Below are 19,666 nucleotides of genomic sequence, written 5' to 3'. Positions count from 1 at the left end.
CGTTACCGATCGATTTGAAAATGAGCTTTCGACCTAACATAAAATATTCGAATTGAAATAAAGGAGTAGGAATAGACTCGATCGTTCGTAGCCGATTTTATTTCACCAGGAATAGAAGGCTGTGATGATGGCACGGCAAGGTATAAGAGAGCATCGTGTTTCCTAGAATCGGACTCCTATGATTGGCAGATCGAAGCAAGCCCCCGTTTCGCGTCGAGACAGAGAGAGAGAGAGAAAGAGAGAGAGAGAGAGAGAGAGAGAGAGAGAGAGAGAGAGAGAGAGAGTCCGCATTGGCGTGGAACGCGATAAAGCGCAACTTTATGACACGATCTCTCCCTTTCCGTCTCTCGCCCTCGGTCAGGTTCTTACGTGCGGTGAAATTACAGCTCGCAAATGACTGTCAACCCTTCCTCTCCCTCTCAGCGTTCTTTAACTATCTAAGATGCCATCAAACGCTTTTCCGCACGTTTCTTTTTTTCAAACGACTTCCCAAACAGTAGATAGGTACTCTAACGATCCTTCTCGCGAATACACTAATAAAAACTTGTTTGTTGAAGCTCATGGTCCTCCAACTCTTCTTTCATGATTCTACCTATCGGTAGAGAAGGAGGAAAAGTGGCTGGCACTTGAGAATTTAATCGTGCCCAGAAGAAAGAGAGGGAGGGAAGAAAGAGAGAGAAACAGGGGCCAAAGTTCTCGAGCAAGATTGCCTTTTCAACCGCGGGGACCCGACAAACTTCGCTTCCTTTAAAATTTCATCGACGTTCGACATAGAGGATTTTTCTTCCTCTTTCCGCCAGCAACAGTAGCACTTCTTCTTCCTCTTTTTCCTTTTCTCCTTTGTATCCTTTTCGTACGTTCTCGTAGGAGAAGCGAAAAAGAGTTTCGTGCTCGTTGAAAAAGCAAGAAGTACTGGCTAAGAGTTCGAGGTCTAAAATTCGCTCGATGATACCACTTTTTTAATAGCTTTCCAACGACATTTCAAAGTTCCAAGTAGTTTCTCTTGATAGAAATGTTATACCAAGTGTTCGATTAAACCCTGGTGGTTCCCAATTAATTCCCGAGTATATCGTCGATTTACCTATGCATCGCGTATATATGACATAGCCTATAGGTGAAATAGAAAGAAACGATTTTCATGCCGCAGGAAAGGCGCAGTCCCGATTTACCGCTTATCGTTTATCGATCGCCTGCCGACTGCTGCCGCTTTACCGGTTCTCGTCAAAATCATCGCGATCTCGCGTGCGTGCTCGACCTTAGGAGAAAGCTCGTTTGTCGTTATCTCCGATAACCGTGTGCGCGTGCGCGTTGTCTGATCGTCCCTGCCAACGTTCCACGGCATAGAAAAACGTCTCAACGTTATTTCGACGAATTCCAATTTTAAGACGTTCCCTTATACTTTTTTCCTCGACCACGCGAATTCGAGGAACCGGGAGGATACACCTCCCTCCTAAAAGAGAGAACGAACATTTTCATGGAAGCGAATCTACCCCAATCATGAGAATCTGTATATCCATCGAGTACTTCCAATTGAGCTCGTTAATTCCAAACGAACAAAGGACATTACGCTAATGTACGAGAGCAATTAACGCTGCCCGGAATGATCGGGCAGTTTAATTAACATTATTAAAATTACACAGTGATCGTTAGCATTTCCTTCCTACTGATACATTTGCATTAGACTTTATTACTTCGTTAATGTTTTCGAGTCGTATAGCGCTTGGTCTCGTTTGTTTCGAAAACAACGCGGCGTCTATCATCGGGGAGAGGAAACGCGATTACAAATAAAGTTATTTGCGTTCGGTCTTCCCATTATCGTTTCCGCGATCTTCTTCCAAGATGAGGAAGAAAATAATAATAATAATAATAATAATAATAATAATAATAATAATGATAATAATAATAATAATGGTAACGATGGATACCGTAGGTATACCGTGGGATAATTAAGAAATTAAAAATCTCAAAATTTCTAAAATGGAGAAATACGGAAGCATTGAATCAATCGTAAATCGTCGTCCTTTTTAACGAAAGATCAGAAGCGAGAAACTTAATACCGTGATACTTACTACCGCGAACGACGAGGGAACTTTAATAAAGGAGTCACGCGCGCCTTTGGCCTGCAAGAGGCAGTCGGTGGTGTAAGTCGTAAAAATAAACGGCTCGTTGCATTCGGCTGACATGTCCATTACGTAATGGTAAAACGCCCTGCAGGTCTCGCTATTGTGCATAGTCGAGAACGGATCTCGCCTCGGTCTTTCGTTCCAAAGTCCGCTGCGAATATCCGTCGATAACAATCGACGCTTTTTAGCAATATTAACCGATTATAATATTTTCACGGAAAGACATCAAATTGCCATCGGTTTAATCGATATCTTGCGACTATTACGTTGAGAATCTGAAAATGAGAAGGACAAATCTTTCGATATTTAAAAAGTAAGGTACGTGATCGATGTTACGCTAAACGATCGAAGGAAAAATGAGCCAGGAAGGATAATAGCCGAACGTATTTCTCTTTGCGAACGTACGCGGTCTAGGCCAAGGAATAGTTTTATCTAGATATTCCCGGAACATCGCGTGTCTCTTAGATAAGCCGATCCACATAATAACAAGGACAACGAGAACTCGATTCCAAGGAAGCATCGACCGTCGCGTTAATTACGCCAGGCATGTTGTAGGCACGTCACAATGATTTGCTCGATTAATGCTGCATAACTCGTCCTCGAGTTATAAAAATTAACCATGAATTAACACGATTAAAAGGAAAAATAATTTCTTATTTTGTATAATACGAAATAAGAAAAAACGCATAGTGTATACCCTCGAGAAAAGAAATTCCAAGATTCACGAGATGTTATAATTCGAGGAGCGAATTGAAGATCTTTCTTCTTATCTATGCATTAAATCTTCGATGTCGTTCGAGACGAAACACGTAATAGACTTCCTTGACATTTTTCACGTTGCACTACTCCAGGATGCGATTATCACACAATAATAAACGCACCCAAGAGAAACTTGAAAATTCGATTTACAAACTTTCTCGGTATCGTGGAAACGGAGGTGGAATGAGAAAAAGTATCTAAAAGGTATATAACTAATCGTTAACATATAAACTACGATTTATCGATCGCAAAGAAAAATATTTCGAGTAATACCAATGAGGTCTAACGACTCAACGGTCTAGGCCAAGGAATAATTGCGAGCCATTTGAATTCTCCAAGCGTATCGCGTGTTTCTCCGATAAGCTGACCGCGAGTCGTAATGAGGACAATGTGTGCGAGCTTAGGCCAAAGTGCTACAAAGACTATAGCTTTTTCCTCCTCCTTTCTCCGCCTTTTTCACGTCCTCGTCCTCGTCGTTCTCCCAACCTTTGTCGTTTGTCTCCTCTATCTCGAGCTATCGCACGAACCGACACCATCTCGTGATCCCCTGTGACTAAACCAACCGACGAAAAGGACAGCGAACCCTGATAAAGACGACGACGAAGACGACGACGACGACGACGACGACGACGACGACGACGACGACGACGACGAAGAACAACGCCTTAGTTGTCTTTTTCCTGTCGTCGCTCGCGATATCTTTGATCTCGATTAATCCTTCGTGCTTTCCTAAAGGCGAGCCATTCACTACTTTATTTTATGATTTACTCTTTTCTTCTTAGCCTTCTTCTCCTTCTTTACCTTCAGCTAATTATTTCTGCATTTCTCTTCTTTTTCGTTTTTGGACAAAAAAAAAAGAAAAAGAAGACTTTGAGAAAGCCAAACTTTTTCACTGCACGCTCTTTTTCCTGATCATCCGATACTACGGTAGACTTTTATTGCGTGCAGCTAATTAGCCGTGGCCAGCGTACGAAGAACCAAAGTATAATGCATACATATATATCTACTGTAATTATGTACATATACTTCGTAGTCCGTTATATACGATATTTTTATAATACACATGGAAATAATAATGATGGTAGGAAGAAATAAAGCTAACGTTGCATCGGTAAAATACTAAAGTCCGTTGTACGATTTACAATTACGAGTTACGAATATTCTTTTTATATGAGGAAAATGTAGTTTTTACCTTAACGTCTTTAGCTACGAATGATAAAAGTAAAAGATTAAAGATATATACATATATGTATATGGAATAATACTTTTCATCGAGTGATTAATGCCGCAGCAGAAAGGAGCACTTGCACGACTATGAATTAATTAGTTTTCAACAAAGTAGTCGATATTAAAATTTGAAAAGTACGTAATCGGCAAGTCATTGGAAATTATTTCAATCGAGCTGTTAGAAGATCATACCATTTCGTATTCATAAGCTAACTCAAACAATAGTCGGAGAAGCGAAATTACTCGAACAATTATACGAGCAAAAGTCGTGGTACTCGTCGACCTTATCCCTCGCTCTCTTTCTCTGTCTCTCTCTCTCTCTCTCTCTCTCTCTCTCTCTCTCTCTCTCTCTTACCTTCCGCAAGCATTTTCCGCGTCTGCGAGCCACCCACCCAAGATAAATACAAAAGGAGTCTCTCCGAAGAAGAGGAAAGAGTCGTGGGGAAGAGGAGAGAGAGAGAAAGAGAAATAAAAAGAAATAGGAAAAGAGAAGGAGAAAGACGCAGCATTCTCCGTTGAATAATATATGCACTTTTCAAGAGGCTGCAGGATAAATGTAGTCGTATTTGCACTACAATTTCTAGCATGTAGCTCTCGTACCGGTGGTCCGTTTGCCGAGGGAAGAGCTCGACGTTTAATGAGCCGTATCTCGCTCTCGTCTTCGTTCCTCCATCCGCCTTTCATCCTCCTCTTTCTCCACCTTCTCTTCTCATCGTATCGCGAAAATCGTTTGACGTCTTCGCCATTATAAACCGGCGCGCATGCTCATTTACTGCGAGCAATGTGCGCGACCGTACGAAGACCTTTCGCAAAGACGATAACGACAATGAGAAACAATGAGCACGTACTGGCAAAATATCCGATAAAATTACTAAAACATAATTAACTTAAAGACAAAGAAAAGAAAAAGAAAGAAATAGAAAATAGAAAGCGAGAGTATCATACGACGAAACAAAACGGTATAGTTTCAGCTAAAGTTTCATCGCTATACCTAAATCATCTAATACGAACGGTTTTCTTCTACTCCTCCTTGTCGTCGACGTTGTCGTTGTCGTCGCTTAGCTAAATACCGGAAGTGGTTGTGCTTGAAAAGCGTCGGTACTTTCACGAGCATGATTCCCTCTTAAGCCGTGCCCTGAAACAAGAAACACGAATGAAAGGGGGATTACGCGAGAGTACGAGACAGAGAGAGAGAGAGAGAGAGAGAGAGAGAGAGAGAGAGAGAGAGAGAGCTTTCTCTCTCATCATTTCGGGCTAGTGAGAGGAGTGAAAAAGGAGGTGGAGTAGATTTGCCTATGCAAAACGGATAGATTACTTTCTTTCGCGTAAGCTTCTCCACCAATCCGATCCAATTGCGAGATATCGAGACAAAGGCGATGGGAGATTATACAAAGACTACGATAATCGGTTGCCTCGTTAAGAAAACGCAATGTCAACGAAATCGAACTTCTCTCTTTCTAAGAAATAACAAACGTGTATTTGATTCTATATTATTTATTCTCTGACATTTTTCTTTCTTGTAAAGAAAAAGGAGCAAAATTGAGAAATTCCTCTGGTCGAATAGCACGATATTGAAAAAATCGTAATTAACACAAAGATACGTCGGACGTTTCGGTGTTTTTGATTACTTTCCATCTGTCTTAAAGTTCTACAAGTTTTTATTCGTTCGTCGTTCCAACTTTCCTCGTTACAATACTATAGACGCGCCTTTTTTAGAAAGATGAGCAGAGAGAGAGAGAAAGAGGAAGAGGGAGCAAGTGGTACTTGTATCCGCATAATCGACGTGTTCCTCTTCCATCGAAAAACGTTTTCCCTCGAATCTTTCCCTTCCGCTTGGCCCTTCATCCCTTTACCATCCAGCACCATGCGGATATACGCGAGAGGCCAGATCGATAAAAGCGTTATATAACTTTTGCTTTCGTCATTGTAATATTCTTTCGATGGTTCGTGTAAATATACCGTCGTATAGTTGCCCCGGTACATCCATCCTTCCGTCGATCCTAGTCGAGTCGAGTCGACCTTTCGGCTCATTGTCATGTCATATTTCATGAAGTTTCTATGTACTACCCACGCGCAACATCAAACTCGAGCCCTCGTTGTTCTAAAACCAGATAGATTCGTAGCATCCGACAGGGGTTGCATCGACGTCGTCGTCGTTGTTCCTACCGCGAAGAGAAACGACAGAGAGAGAGAGAGAGAGAGAGAGAGAGAGAATATAAGATCGAAAAGCTAAGCTTCCACAGCGTTCGTAGAAAAAGTTTAACGGAATGGACGATCGCACGGTAAGACTCTCGGCTACTCGCAAACTCGATCCGAATACGTACACAACCCCTGGGGTTAACCGAGCGCGTATTCCCTGCCATCGTCATAACCCACATTGAGGGCGTCACACCGACGAACCAAGAGCCACCGACGGGGAGAGGGAGAAGGCTTACGCGGCCAGTGACGTCAGATTTGCTCTCACCAACACTAGAGAGAACGCGTCGCGTCGATGGAACTCTACCGGATGCTGTATATACACTTTCTCTCTCTCTCTCTCTCTCTCTCTCTATCTATCTCTCTCTTTCCTTTTACCTTTTTCCGCTCTCATCAAAAGGACCGCACGACGAGCATTTTATAACATTGATCATCCGTACGAATACGCTTTTTTCTCTCATCCACGTTCATTCTCGCTTTCTGTCCTCTTCGCCTACGTTTCTTGCATTATTCCTTGAAAATTTCGCAGAATTTCTTGCATCCGTACGAGAGTCTTGAAAATGCCTCGCCCGTTAGACCGTTCCTCCATAAAACACATACGTAAGAGGAAGAAGTCTTTACTTTTGTAAGAGTAGACGCGATAAAGAAAAGTAGATACTTTTAGATAACGTGGAGAGAAATAGAATAAGGTTTGGTCCATATTTTCGGTGTTATAATAAGCGTAACTTTGGCGTTCTTTTCCCGAAATATCGAAATAGATGAAAAGATAATATTCTATATAGCGTACTTTCATATGAGGTTTCAATGCAGTTTTGTGGAGTGGCTAAATAAAAAAAAAAAGAAAAAAGAAATAGAGAAGAAAAAGCGAACATACGAAGGGCGTAATTATAAAAGCGTATTAAAATTTTGAGAAAATGATGCCGCGTCAAAAGTGGCGATCTCCATCCAGGGGACCCATGTTCGATCGCTCGCGAGGAATAGTCGGGATAAATCCATTCTTTTGCTCAAGCTCGTACGCCTTGATGGCTGCTCCTAAGCATACTTTGTGAGAACGATAGCATACGTACGTATGTGAATACGCAGCTCGAGAGATGCTGCGTCTTCCTTGGAAGTTCGCATTATCATTCGACCTCTCCAGTGGCTATATTATCCTACACTCGGAAAATACGCCGTGAGAGATGACTCACGAGTATAGCCAAGTCTATGTACTCCGTACAAAGTGCCGGTCATAAAAAAGAAACTACATCGTTGAATGATTAATTGGAATTGGATGGAGAAAGCGAGCCTTGGCTTCATTGATGAAATTTTTTTCCAAAGTAGATTCGAACGTTAAAAAGAACGTGTACGTTCCTTGATCGAGCTTTAGATTTTATGAATATTTTAATGGCGTTCTTCAGCGATTTCAATTTTTCATGAACGTCTGTCTAACGTCTGAACGTAATATCATAAGGCCATAATTATTGACGACAAAATTGAACGATAAAATTCAAAATATACAATACTTAGATAGGAAAATCGCGAATTCGATCGGAAGAAAGATCGTTTAAGATCGAAAGCATTTCTGACGAAGGTATGGAAGGATCCTCCCCACGGAAGTTTTGCTAAGTCTCGGGACGAAGCGTCAAAAGAGGATCAACGTTGGAAGATTAGCCGACGTTCGATCGCGTGCACCTGAACTTTGCTCTACGAAGATACGGTGAGAAGAATCGTGATACTTTTGTAGGTCGCTCGGCGATGCTAACGGAAACGAGGATAAAGGACATTCGACTGGAAGGCCCCCGGTTGGACATTGATAAATGAAGGCATTGGGAATTGCACGAACGTCTGTCTACGCGTACACCCGCACGCACGCACATGCACACGCACACACACACGCACGCACACACCTGTGCACCATTCGTTCGTCAAACGTACGAACGTATTCCGTCGTGTTACTTTTGCTCGATGAATGTGTTTGCTCGCATCGAGTCGCTCCATTTCGAATTCCTTCCAGTTTTTCTTCGTTATCGCGCAGTTTGTTGCCTGCAAACGGCCAGAAAGCTCGTTTGTATTGGTCTTTTTTCCATTCCCATTACGCAGGTTATTTATTGCTCGGCGAGGACTGTCCGTCGAGATCGAAAGGGAACGAACAAGGGGAAAGCTCCTGTCGATCGTCGTTAACTCGCGACGAGCAAGGCAATTAACCGAAAAAGGAAAAAAACAAGAAAAAAAGAAGAGAAAGGAAGAAGAACAAAGGAGACGAAATTGGTCGACGGTGAACGTCTCCAATTCCTTCGGCGTTGAGAAACGAGCGTGACCATTGAAATTCTCGGCTTTTTTATAATCTTCTTCCGAGTTCTCTTTGGCGACCTTTAAACTTTGCCTCCTTATATCTTTTCGTTCAAAATTGCCGATGACGATCTCCGCGGAACATCTGATCGTTTATTGATGCTCATCCGTGCAGAAATATAAATATACCCCGGTGTTCGTCCTGGTACTATCTCTTGTTTTGTGCTTCTCGCGAATCAAACGGAAGATACTTTGCCGAGGAAGAAAATAAGAAAGATACGCCTTTTCTTTTTCGAACGTAAAAAGTTTCGTCGTTCTTCGCGAGGAAGACGACGGAAGGTAAGAGGACGTTGAAAAGTTTCAGCGCGGCCTTTCAAAAGGAAAATACGTAAAGGATTATAAGGAAGGAGGAAAGTCGTGACTCGCGGTTGTAAGAGGGGAGACAAGAAATACGAGGCGAACTCCTAGGGTTCGTGAGTCGACGATAAAAAGGTAACACGCGAGGGTGACCGGAAGGATGCATTCGGGTACTTACGACTTCCTCTCTTTTCTATCCTTACTCTGCCTCTCTAAATCGGCACTGAAATTAGCGTAAATCATAGCGAAAAAGCCGTTTTGTCTCTCTCTCTCTCTCTCTCTCTCTCTCTCTCTCCCTCTCTCTCTCGATCCGAACGTTTCTCGAATTATATATAGCATCCGGCGAGCAATGCTACTCGCTTTTTCCTTCTTCGAATCGCTCATCGTGAATAATTCATAACCAATACCTCACGAAAGGTAGATCTTTGATGGAAAATACATAGATGTATGAAACCAGAGGATGAAGAACCGAAAGTGGAACCAACGGAAATCTTATAAAAGAGGATTTTTTAAACTTTATCTATTATATTTTCCTATAGTTCACCCTTGACATTCGCGTTAAATACGCTCCAAGATAAGACGTTAGAAAATGTTCGTATATAGAAACGATGGGATTTACTGTTCTTGACAGGACTACTCTTGTTCAAACTGGCTAAAGACACAAATCAAAACTATGGAAAGAAGTGAAAAGAAAAGAAGAAGATTAATGAAACTTTCGAAGGAGGCGGTGCAAGCCTCGCGATCGTCTTTCCTACACTGCTAGAAAAGAGAGATTGAAAAATATAACGAAGAACGTTACTTGAGAAGATTCGCGAAGACATCTGGTTTTTTTCGAATTTCTTCGAAACGAGAGAGATAAGTAGTGCCGTGCGAAGGATAACCATAAATAAAGAGTAAAGAAAAGGGAAGACCGTAGAGCAGCAGAAGAAGACGTCTAAGGAGAATGAGAAGGAAACAAAAGGGTCAAGTGCTCTTAGAAATCTAAGAAATCGACATTTGCGATCCTTTCGGTACTCGAAGAATTCTCTTAGTTTTCCTTTTTGGTTTATGATCGACGCGTGGATATGACGTCTTTGCGATATATCGATAATCGGGCCAATCAAAAACCGGACCAAAAATACTCGACACCCTTAAACGACGTTTCGACGATTTCGCCAATGTTACGTCGAAAAATTAATAGCTGTATTCATTCCAATATCTTTTCCATGATCAGTAAAATGAACGATTACGTGATAGCGCCCGAAAGATATAATTTGGTTTCGCATCAATTTTTCTCCGAAATAAATTTAAAATTAAGATCGAGGAATTGCACTAATCGCGAAATAATCATCGGCTGTCAGAGTCGACTTTAAACGTCAGAAAAGAGTAAAGGATCTTCCGATTTTCCACGTCGCGAAGATCCTTTGCTCGAATAGCCAAGTAAATCACGAAGGCGTACAACGACTCCCTGACATTTCCTTAACGGGCTTCCCAACGAAGCGTGCAGGTAGCACGATCCTCCCTGTTCAAAATACTAGCCCTGGCCGAGATTCACTCACCCTGAAGGACTTTCTTCGGAATATTCAAAAATGTCATTCGCGAGGAACCATGGTAACTGCCCTTTCGCGCTTCCCCGATCAACAACAAAGAGAGAGAGAGAGAGAGAGAGAGAGAGAGAGAGAGAGAGAGCGTCCGCGGAATTTTTCCTACGTACAAAAACAAAGTCCAATCTCATGGTTATGCTTTTCCTTTTCGTACTATTACAACTAGCCCATTTCGAGGGTGGTACAAAATATCCGTGCGACTCTAATCGATACGCCTAACCTCTGACCTATTATCGCTGCCTGTCAGTTAGTTCTTCGTAGATATCGTTCTGTGAGATTTAGTTGAACGCGTTTCGCGACCGATCGTTCGATAAATCGTTTCGTAAGTACGGTCAAAGCCATTGCTATTGGTTGGACATTGTCGAACGAACCGAACGTCTCTTCTAAAAATAGTAATCTGCCTTCTGCATTTAACGAACGTTTTTCCACGGAAAAAAAAGGGAGAATCGACTATACGTTGGAAAAGTTCACTCTCCTCCTAGAGCTTGATACTTATTTGACCATACTCGTTTAACCTTTTCGAGCATGCAGACGACGGGACGATTTTGGCCGAGCGACCGTTCTGAAAAAAAAAAGAAAAAAAAAAGAAAAAAAAAACAAAGAACGAGAAAAGAAAAGAGAAAAGAGCGAAAAAGAAAGAAGAAAGTTAGGTAACGTTAATTAGTTGCCTATACACTTTACCGCGTCCGACCAAAGGTCGTCCTCTTCTACTTGCACGCTCGAAAGGAGAAACGTCAGGGATAACGACGACTTGATTAGTAGACCAACTCGTCACACAGGAGTCTGATCAAAAGGTCTACTATCTACTGTTTCTATTCAGACGAGACTAATGTATTCAACGTGTATACGCTTTTCAACGCTCCTTCTCTTCTTCTTCATGCATTTTCTTTTTACTACGATTGTTCTACAGTTCGTGTCTAATTAACGATACCTCGTTATTGAATATATTATCTTGTACGCGTACGTACATCCATATACGTGATCCACATGCAAAAAGGATATCGTAAGTATACGCGTCTGTGATTTAGAGGGTTTATAATGAGAAATTTATCTAACGGAAACCTTATCTCGTTTCTCTATATTTCACGTATTTTCATCAGGAAATTGAAATCGAGCAGCGGATACCGGATGAGAGAAACGCGAGCTACTGCATTTCTATTGTAATACAAATAAATGTATCTCTTTTTTATTTTTATATTTTTGCAGAACCGGCGGCGGTAGTATGCTGGGGGACGTCAACATCTCAGCGATACTGGACTCCTTTTCCGTCAGTTACGATAAAAGAGTAAGGCCGAACTACGGAGGTGAGTAAGAACGATCGATTGACTCTCCTGTTTAAAACAAAAGAATCGATAATTCGAGATCAAAATCATTATCGACACTTTGGATCACCGAGGCGTGGCAAGAATCGTAATATGGTTGCGATCGCAAAATTATTAATATCGATGCCAATGAAATTTGAGAGATAGAAAAAAAATGAGAAATGAGAGAGTGAGGGAGAGTATCCTTGCTCGTTGGTTTTGATGTTTTAAAATTCCCCCTCGTATCTCCCCGTCTCTTTCCCTCTCTCTCTCTCTCTCTCTCTCTCTCTCTCTCTCTCTCTCTCTAATTAATTTCCACGCTTACTATTCGTGCCACGCTTGTTCGCTTCTTCGTGATACATAGTCTTTAAAGTCGTTGCGCCGATTATATTTTTCTTAAAGTTTCGATGACCCGACGATTGGGAGATCCGAAGATATCGTCGTAACAGTGACACGTGCAACATGATAAGATCGTTTAATACAATAAAGAGATACCCCTAAAGATTTTTCGATGAATATTCGATGATATCCGAGACGTTACTGCGCGTATTTCGATCGCTAAAAATTCGCTAAATGTATTTCGTTTGTGCGCTCGAACTCGAGGGAAAAGATCGCTGAGATTCGATTTCGCGATAAGTGAATTCGAAAGAAGAGAGAAAAAAGAATAAGGGCAGCAAAACGTCGAATAAATTTGTACGTACGTACTTATCGGAACTGAAAGCAGAATCTAAAAATAATCGTTCATATAAATATCGATAAAAATGTAAACCTGGAAGGGAGGAATGGATTGGATTAAATATAGATATAGGCACGAGCAAAAGGGAGTAAAAGGGTAAATGAGTGAGCGAGAGAGAGAAAAAGAGAGAAGAGAGAAACGAGAAAGAATGCCCCGAGAAATATTTTTGACGCCGCTTACTCTTTCGTCATGAACGATACAGAAAAGAATATTCGGAACAATAGGGAGCAAGCTCGTGGGCGTATACTCGGTTCGATAAAAAAAAACCTCGACAGTGGTACCGGGACGAACGTCGGAATAGAAACTCGCGTGTCGTACTCGGCCTGCAAACGAAAAAGGAGTAATTTGCTAGTTTCTCTGCGGGCCTCATCCCGCGTGTGCAGTTTTTACGAGCAACGGAGAAAAAAGAGAAAATGGATCTCGAAAGATCAAGACTCAAGCAAGTATTGACTCTTTTCAAATAAAAGAGGATGATTACGCTGGCTGATAATATATCGCATAAAATTATCTCTCGTTAGGAGATAAGCGAAGCGCATGAGGGAATTCGATGAATAATCGAGTCGCGAACGTCTATCTATATGAGTGCTTCGTTCGAAATAAGACTGATATATATATATATATATATATGAAAAATTTTTTTCTGATCAACTTTTGTTTTCACGTTTAACGAAGGATGCATAACAGTTTTTCGATTGTATTATTTTCAAGAATCGATTAAATGAATCGTCTAATTTAATTTTCAACTGACGAGGATTGTACGTATGGACGGATCATGGATCTTGCGATAAAGCGACATTTTCTTGAGTTACCAGAGAACGCGTAATCTCTTAAACGCGAAAACTTCACTGGATATTGCTCGCTTTCGTATCTCGAGTGAGTTCTTCGAAGTGGCAGTAAAGGGAGATCGTGTAGGGTAAGAAAGGGGAAGAAATCAAGACTGTGCCTTGACAGTGTCGTTTCAGGGATGTCGGGGAGGGAGGGGGAAAGAAGAAAAAGAGGAGCATCTTTCTTTTGCACTCAAGGCGTCCAAGAAGAAAACAATTTGATTGTTTCTCTTCTCTCTCTCTCTCTCTCTCTCTCTCTCTCTCTCTCTCTCTCTCTCTCTTCTTTTGACTCTCGACTTAAAACTTTGCACGAATTTAAGAATTAATCGAAATACGAGGAGAAGCTTCTTCGTAGCACCGGCTCTTTGCATGATTTTACCTCGACCGTTAATACTCGAGATAAATCGATAGGAGAGCTCTGAAACATTCTCTGTCTGATAAATTAAGAAATATGATTAAAGATTTGGGAGGAAAGTTTGCAATCGCAAATAGTAAAGTAGTATGTGGAAATAAATTGAAATGACAGTAATCTCTAAGCGAATGTACCTCGGTATTAAAGGATTAAAGGGGAAATTTTAATGAATCTTTCTCTTTGCTCTTACCGCGAGTTTCTTTTGAAATCATTCTCCTATCGAGAGGTTCGTTGGATAGTTTGAAAGTCGAACAGTCGAAGCCGTAGGAACGAGTAAATTCCCGCGGTAAAGTCAAATTTTGTGAACGCGAACTCGCAGGGCGGGGCAAAGAGTAAAACAGGGGTAGATAGGGGTAGAGAGTGCTTCGATAAAACTCGGATCGATGCTGAGACGCTCCTCGGGTTGCCAGTGGTTACCGTTAACGGGCATCTCTCCTCTTCCACTCCCCCAACTCCCTCGTTTCTCATCTACGATTACGATTTCGATGCCGAGCGCGTTCTTTTCGGCGGTCGTCGTGGCCAATCGTGCTCTGGGACGTTTCCAGATTCGGCTTCGAGCTTCTTCCTCTTGGTTCACGCTCCTGGCCCGTAGCCCGACACAAATTCTAACGTCTCCCTTCGATCTCTGCTTTATTTTCTATTTACCTTACGATCCAAATTGATTATGCGTTAATCCGCTGTTATTCGGATTCTCTTGATAATGCGAACGACAAAAAAAAAAAAGATCCGCACGATAAACTCTTAGCTAAAAATTTATTTATACCGACCTTCTCCGTGAAAAGCCACGTCGAATCTTCGATATTCCTCCCGAGGCACTCCTGCTCTAGAAGAAAAAAGATTCATATCGGATTCATGGAATTTGATGTTCCGACATTAAAAATTTAAATCACCGTTGGATCGTTCATTCACCGTGCCACGGCGAAAGCCATGATAATATCCCACATCCGTCGGATAAATAAAAAGAGTTTCGTAAGTTTGCGCTTTACTCGAACTATATTCTTTCGTTCCGATATTCTTCGAAGGATCAAATGGGAGCTTCAAATGATGGAATACGTGCCGCGAAGAACTAATACGAGATAGACGACGCCCGACGTTCTCCATACCACTGCTGACTTCTTTTTACTTTTCTACGATAAGGGAAAACGAAATTTAAATCGTCTTACTTTTACTAATTAACGAGTCTGCGCTTATCTCAAATCATGTAAAACTTGCCACGAAATCCTGCGGTTTTATTATGTCCTGAAAAGTAAATTATCGCGATAATCGACGTTCGTCTTTATAAAATGAGAAACTTCTTGCGCGTTTAAATAAAGAAACGGAGTGTATGATAAATCCAGGCTCGCTCGTATCTTTTAATCTATACCGCAAAAAAATAAAAAGCAAAGAGAGAGAGAGAGAGAGAGAGAGAGAGTGGAAAAGAACCCGAAGCTTATATGCGCTTTAAAATATTTAAACAAACTTTTTCATCTTGGTATATTATTATCACGTCGTAGGAAGGAAAGAATGAAACAATGATTTTTCGTTGTTCGTTCGACAGAAGCCCGAAGAAGGATGATTCGTCGCAAACAGGTGTAGTCAAAGGTGTATTCGCCGAGTCCGAATAAAAGAAGAAAAAAGAAAAAAGAAAAAAGAAAAAAAAAAGAAAATGTCCACTTTTGAACATGGTGAACGTTTTTGGCAGGTCGCCCGACGTTGACTCGTTCACTCCTCGTTTTCGTTTCCACTTTTTCTTTCTTTATCTCTTTTCTCTTTGTCCTTACGAACGAGAAAACGATACTAGCTACGTTTCAATTAACGTTTCTCACGAGATTCGCGAACGGTAGCAGGCTATGGATGTGTCATTGCGATTTATGCAGCCCATACGGGACGTTCTTCGGGAATAGGGCTTTAAAAACATCCTAGAAATGGAAATGAAGATATATATATCGGTCGAGTACCGACCGATGCCGTTGGCAGGGACGTTGTTTACGAGTCAACTCTCGCGAAAATTCCACCCCATCCGTTGAATCCTACTGGCTGCATCCTACATCTCTGTCCTGTCCTGCCTTACCATTTGTAACCTTGCTGGACAGTATGACGTTCTAAGTCCCTAGCTTCGTTAAAAATGGAAAAATGAGAAAATAGCTGGGCTGGAAAATTATAATCCTAATTGGATAGAAGGTTATTCCTCTAGAGAGTGAGATAGAGAGAGAGAGAGAGAGAGAGAGAGAGAGAGAGAGAGAGAGAGAGAGAGAGAGAAAGAAAGTCGAAATGACGAAACGAAATTTGCTCCAGTGACATTTCTTTTGTCGAAAAGACAATTTTAACACTTCAATATCGAACCATAATCTGAGAACTCTACGATTCTTCTTGTTGCCATCCTTGATAAAAATCTTTAATCTTTTAATACCACGATCGCCACATCATTCCTTGCAAATTCTTCTTTCGGAAATCTAAGTAGATACGTTTGAATCCTACGACGAAGCGAAAAGTATGAAATCAAGAGAAAAAAAAAGAAAAAGGAAGGTAGAACATATTTAAATTCTCGGCCAATCATCGCACGCTCGAACGAGACGAAAGAGTTCTCCTAAATCGCTGTAAATCGTCCGTAAATAGGGGAAAAAAGAGATGCGGGTCCGATGCAAGGTGAGGATTTGCGATCGAATCGACGCTTCGTCGACGTTTCAGCACCGAAAATAACTTCGGTATCGATCAAAGTCTTACGGGCTGGCGGGGAGACAACGTTCCGGCATGGGAACACGATAAATCCTCTGCCGTCGCGGGATGATGGCGAGAACGAATGAAAAATCAAGTGAGGCTTTTGCCTGAACGATTCGAGCGCCTAATCGCCCTTTTACTTTCAAGCCAAACTATGGCCCAGCTTTTGCGAGTTAGCTGGTATTACCGAGCGAACTTGTAGAAAAAGGAAAGAGAAAAAAAATGAGAACAAAAAGATAAAAAAAAAAGATTGACCGGTGGAAACCGGTAATCGCATGGCTGCGTTTTAATCACACTTCGCGGCATTAACCTTAGTAAGCCTCCGTTGCCTATCGACGAACACGAGTCTCAGCGATAACACGGTTGAGAGAAAATAGTAATCGACCGACAGGTTTTACAGAATCCGCATTTGAAGACGTGATAAGACCCGAGTTCGAGCGTATGCGCACTTGTCGCGCGAGAAATCATATACGTATACATACCTATATATATATATATATATTTATCTTTATCTCGCATCGGTCGACGATCTAATCTATGAGCAATTATCACTTTCAGCGATACCATCCGACGTAGCGAAAAAAACGAATACACACAGAGACACACGAAAGCACACGCCATTAATGAAATCCCGTGCCATCCCATATATGTATATATATATATATATATATATATATATATATATATATATGTATATATATATACATATATACACACACATATATATATATATATATATACATATATACATATATCCAAAATATAAAATCACAGCACCAGTGTATATAAAACAGACCGCTAACGGCCCATTGACGGCCGACTCAGTCTGACTAACCTTCGCTTTCAGGTCCTCCCGTCGAGGTGGGCGTCACCATGTACGTCTTGAGCATCAGCTCGCTATCCGAAGTGAAAATGGTACTACCCTAGGTCTTAGTCCATAAATTGCTGAAATCAATTGATTTATATATCATTTCCGAATCGTTTCGACGATATCCACCTTCGCAAAACACCACCATCACCACCACCACCACCACCCCCTCTCGCCCGCCCTTGAGCCCTAACCCCCTTGATATTGTCTTTTGCCCGTGCAATCACACATTAGTGCCCGTGTTTTTTAACTTTCGATATCACAAAAACACACACACACACACACTCTCATACACATACGAACACACGGTAGACGGGAGATCGTCGATGGAAGCAGCGTTACGTAGAAAGAAAAAAGAAAAAAGAAATATCTTCTTACGAAGAAACGTCACTCGCACGCGCGCACAAGAGTACGATAGACGGAGATTCGTAGGGTAAAGAATAAGTTTCATCGCGAAGTTTATTAACGTTCTTGTTTTTCATTGAACGTGAAAAATTTGCAAGATCAAAATTCGTTTCGTTGTAACCTATGTGAGCCGAACAGTAGAGAAAGAGAAAAAAATAGAAACGGTAGAATTCATTAGATGCACGAGCACTCCCGCGTACACTCCTGCTGCAGATACGTTGCTTTTACTCGATTTTAATCTCGTTCCTCTCACTCCACACCTCCTGGTGAAGGGACGTGGAAAGGAAAGAAGGAAGGAAGGAAGGAAGGAAGGAAGGAAGGAAGGAAGGAAGAAAGAAAAAGACTTGCCCTTGGGATTGATCCTGAGGCCGTCGAAAAGCTCGTTGACTCGACTTGGACCAGCGAAGCATCGTGCGACAATCGACAAAGCTCTTCGAATTCGAGAATGAAATTAGTTTGGTTGCCGCGAACAGAATCACATTTCCTCGAGCTATGTGCTCCTTTGATCTGCTTTTCGTTGCAATGGAGGACCTTTGTTGGATGCTGTCGTTGTCTCTTCCAGCGATACACTTCTCTTGCTGCGCGAACGTCGATCGTCTAACACGATTACGTCCTTACTACTAGACAATCTTCCTTCTCTCTCTCTCTCTCTCTCTCTCGCTCTGGTTCCTTCAATCTCGATTCTACGCTTCTATCTCTCTATACAAGGTTCCCCGATAATCGTGATACAACCGAATAGCTGTTGATTCTTTTTGAGAAAATAAGTGGAAATTGCGAAATGAAATGTTAGAAATTTTTGTTTCAAAGAAAATTACTTAAAAATATTAATCGTGTAAGATGAAAGTAAGTACGCTTAAATAACAATGGGATATGGATCGTAGAAGAAAATCAAATTACTTATAGTTAACTCGCGTTCAATAATTGCAATTTCTTTTTATGTTTCACTTTGTATGATTTCGAACGGGGCCGAACTCGATGCCCTGTGAACTCGTGTCGATACCACGAATCTTCCAAGGAGATGTTTCAAGCTGTACGGGGAGAGTAAAACTCGCGGGAAGAAAGTTTTGAATAAACGAGCCTGAAAGTTGGCCAACTGAAATCCAACGGAAAAGCATCAAATATTAAGACCGTTTACCTCTTAACATCGATGAAATTTTCCGAAGCGATGGGGAAACATTTCGCTTTTCTTCTTAACGCGCCAACTTTTGATACGAGCACGATGTAGATATAAATTTCCTTCTTTTCGTCGTTACATCTATAATTACACTAATGGACGTCCGCAAAATTATTCGATGTATAACGTTGGGGAAAGAAAGAAAAAAAGAAAAAATGAAAATAAGTAAATGGAAGAAAAAGGAGCATAGAAAGGGAAAAGGAAAAAGAAAAAACGGCTAGAGGTAAATCAGATATATCGTGGACTTTGTTATAGCGAGATTGGGGTTAAGCTAATCGTTTGCAGAAAAATCGTGGATAACGAGAATACTCCGAACTAATTAGAATATCTGATGCACGTAATGGCGGTGTGTCACATACCTTTTGAGATTTATCGCTGGGAAACACGTAGGTGTAAGGAAGGTTTGAACGAAGGAGGTAGCTCGAAAATATTGAAAATATCAAATCCCCCGAGAGAGAACGAAGCTTTCTTGGATCTTAAATGTTTTCCTCTTTAACGGGTTTGAAATCGTCCAACGATGCGAAAGTGTCGTGCTCGCGTTTATTTCGACTAAAGAACATGGTTTACATAAAGCTTTTACTATTAAGTTACTACGTTGAGGCCAACTAAAACTTTTTATTCACTTTATATATCACGCTAATTTTAGCTATTTATTTTATAAACTACGTACTACTCCTTTTACGTGCGCGTGTGCGAGTTGATATATCTATTGACGAAAAACGTCAAAAATTACACG

The 19,666-nt window shown here is 41.3% G+C and overlaps 1 protein-coding gene and 1 long non-coding RNA gene across 17 annotated transcripts in view; one reads left to right on the top strand and one right to left on the bottom strand.

Moving 5' to 3' along the window:
* Rdl (Resistant to dieldrin) overlaps positions 1-19,666 on the top strand; it is a 52,565-nt gene that overhangs the window by 10,013 nt on the left and 22,886 nt on the right. For 9 of the 14 annotated variants that reach the window (XM_035862714.2, XM_035862707.2, XM_035862712.2 and 6 more), the window contains exon 2: positions 11,720-11,817. In XM_035862714.2, coding sequence (XP_035718607.1) covers positions 11,720-11,817 — 98 coding nt within the window. Of the gene's footprint in view, positions 1-11,719; positions 11,818-17,308; positions 17,399-19,666 lie in introns of all 14 variants that reach the window. The other 5 variants (XM_035862713.2, XM_035862710.2, XM_035862706.2 and 2 more) reach the window with 2 other exon arrangements.
* Positions 5,077-19,666, bottom strand: part of LOC118440132 (uncharacterized) — a 19,503-nt gene continuing 4,913 nt past the window's right edge. For 2 of the 3 annotated variants that reach the window (XR_014982959.1, XR_014982960.1), the window contains exons 3-5: positions 17,319-17,428; positions 14,554-14,604; positions 5,077-5,244 (exon numbers count right to left, since the gene is read on the bottom strand). This is a non-coding gene — a long non-coding RNA (uncharacterized LOC118440132). Of the gene's footprint in view, positions 5,245-14,553; positions 14,610-17,318; positions 17,429-19,666 lie in introns of all 3 variants that reach the window. The other variant, XR_014982961.1, reaches the window with a different exon arrangement.

This window comes from Vespa mandarinia, chromosome 14 (assembly GCF_050613455.1).
Source record: "Vespa mandarinia isolate Hongniang chromosome 14, ASM5061345v1, whole genome shotgun sequence".
NCBI lineage: Eukaryota > Metazoa > Arthropoda > Insecta > Hymenoptera > Vespidae > Vespa > Vespa mandarinia.
Note: the sequence above shows the minus strand (reverse complement) of the source record. Positions and strands in the feature narration are given on the sequence as shown.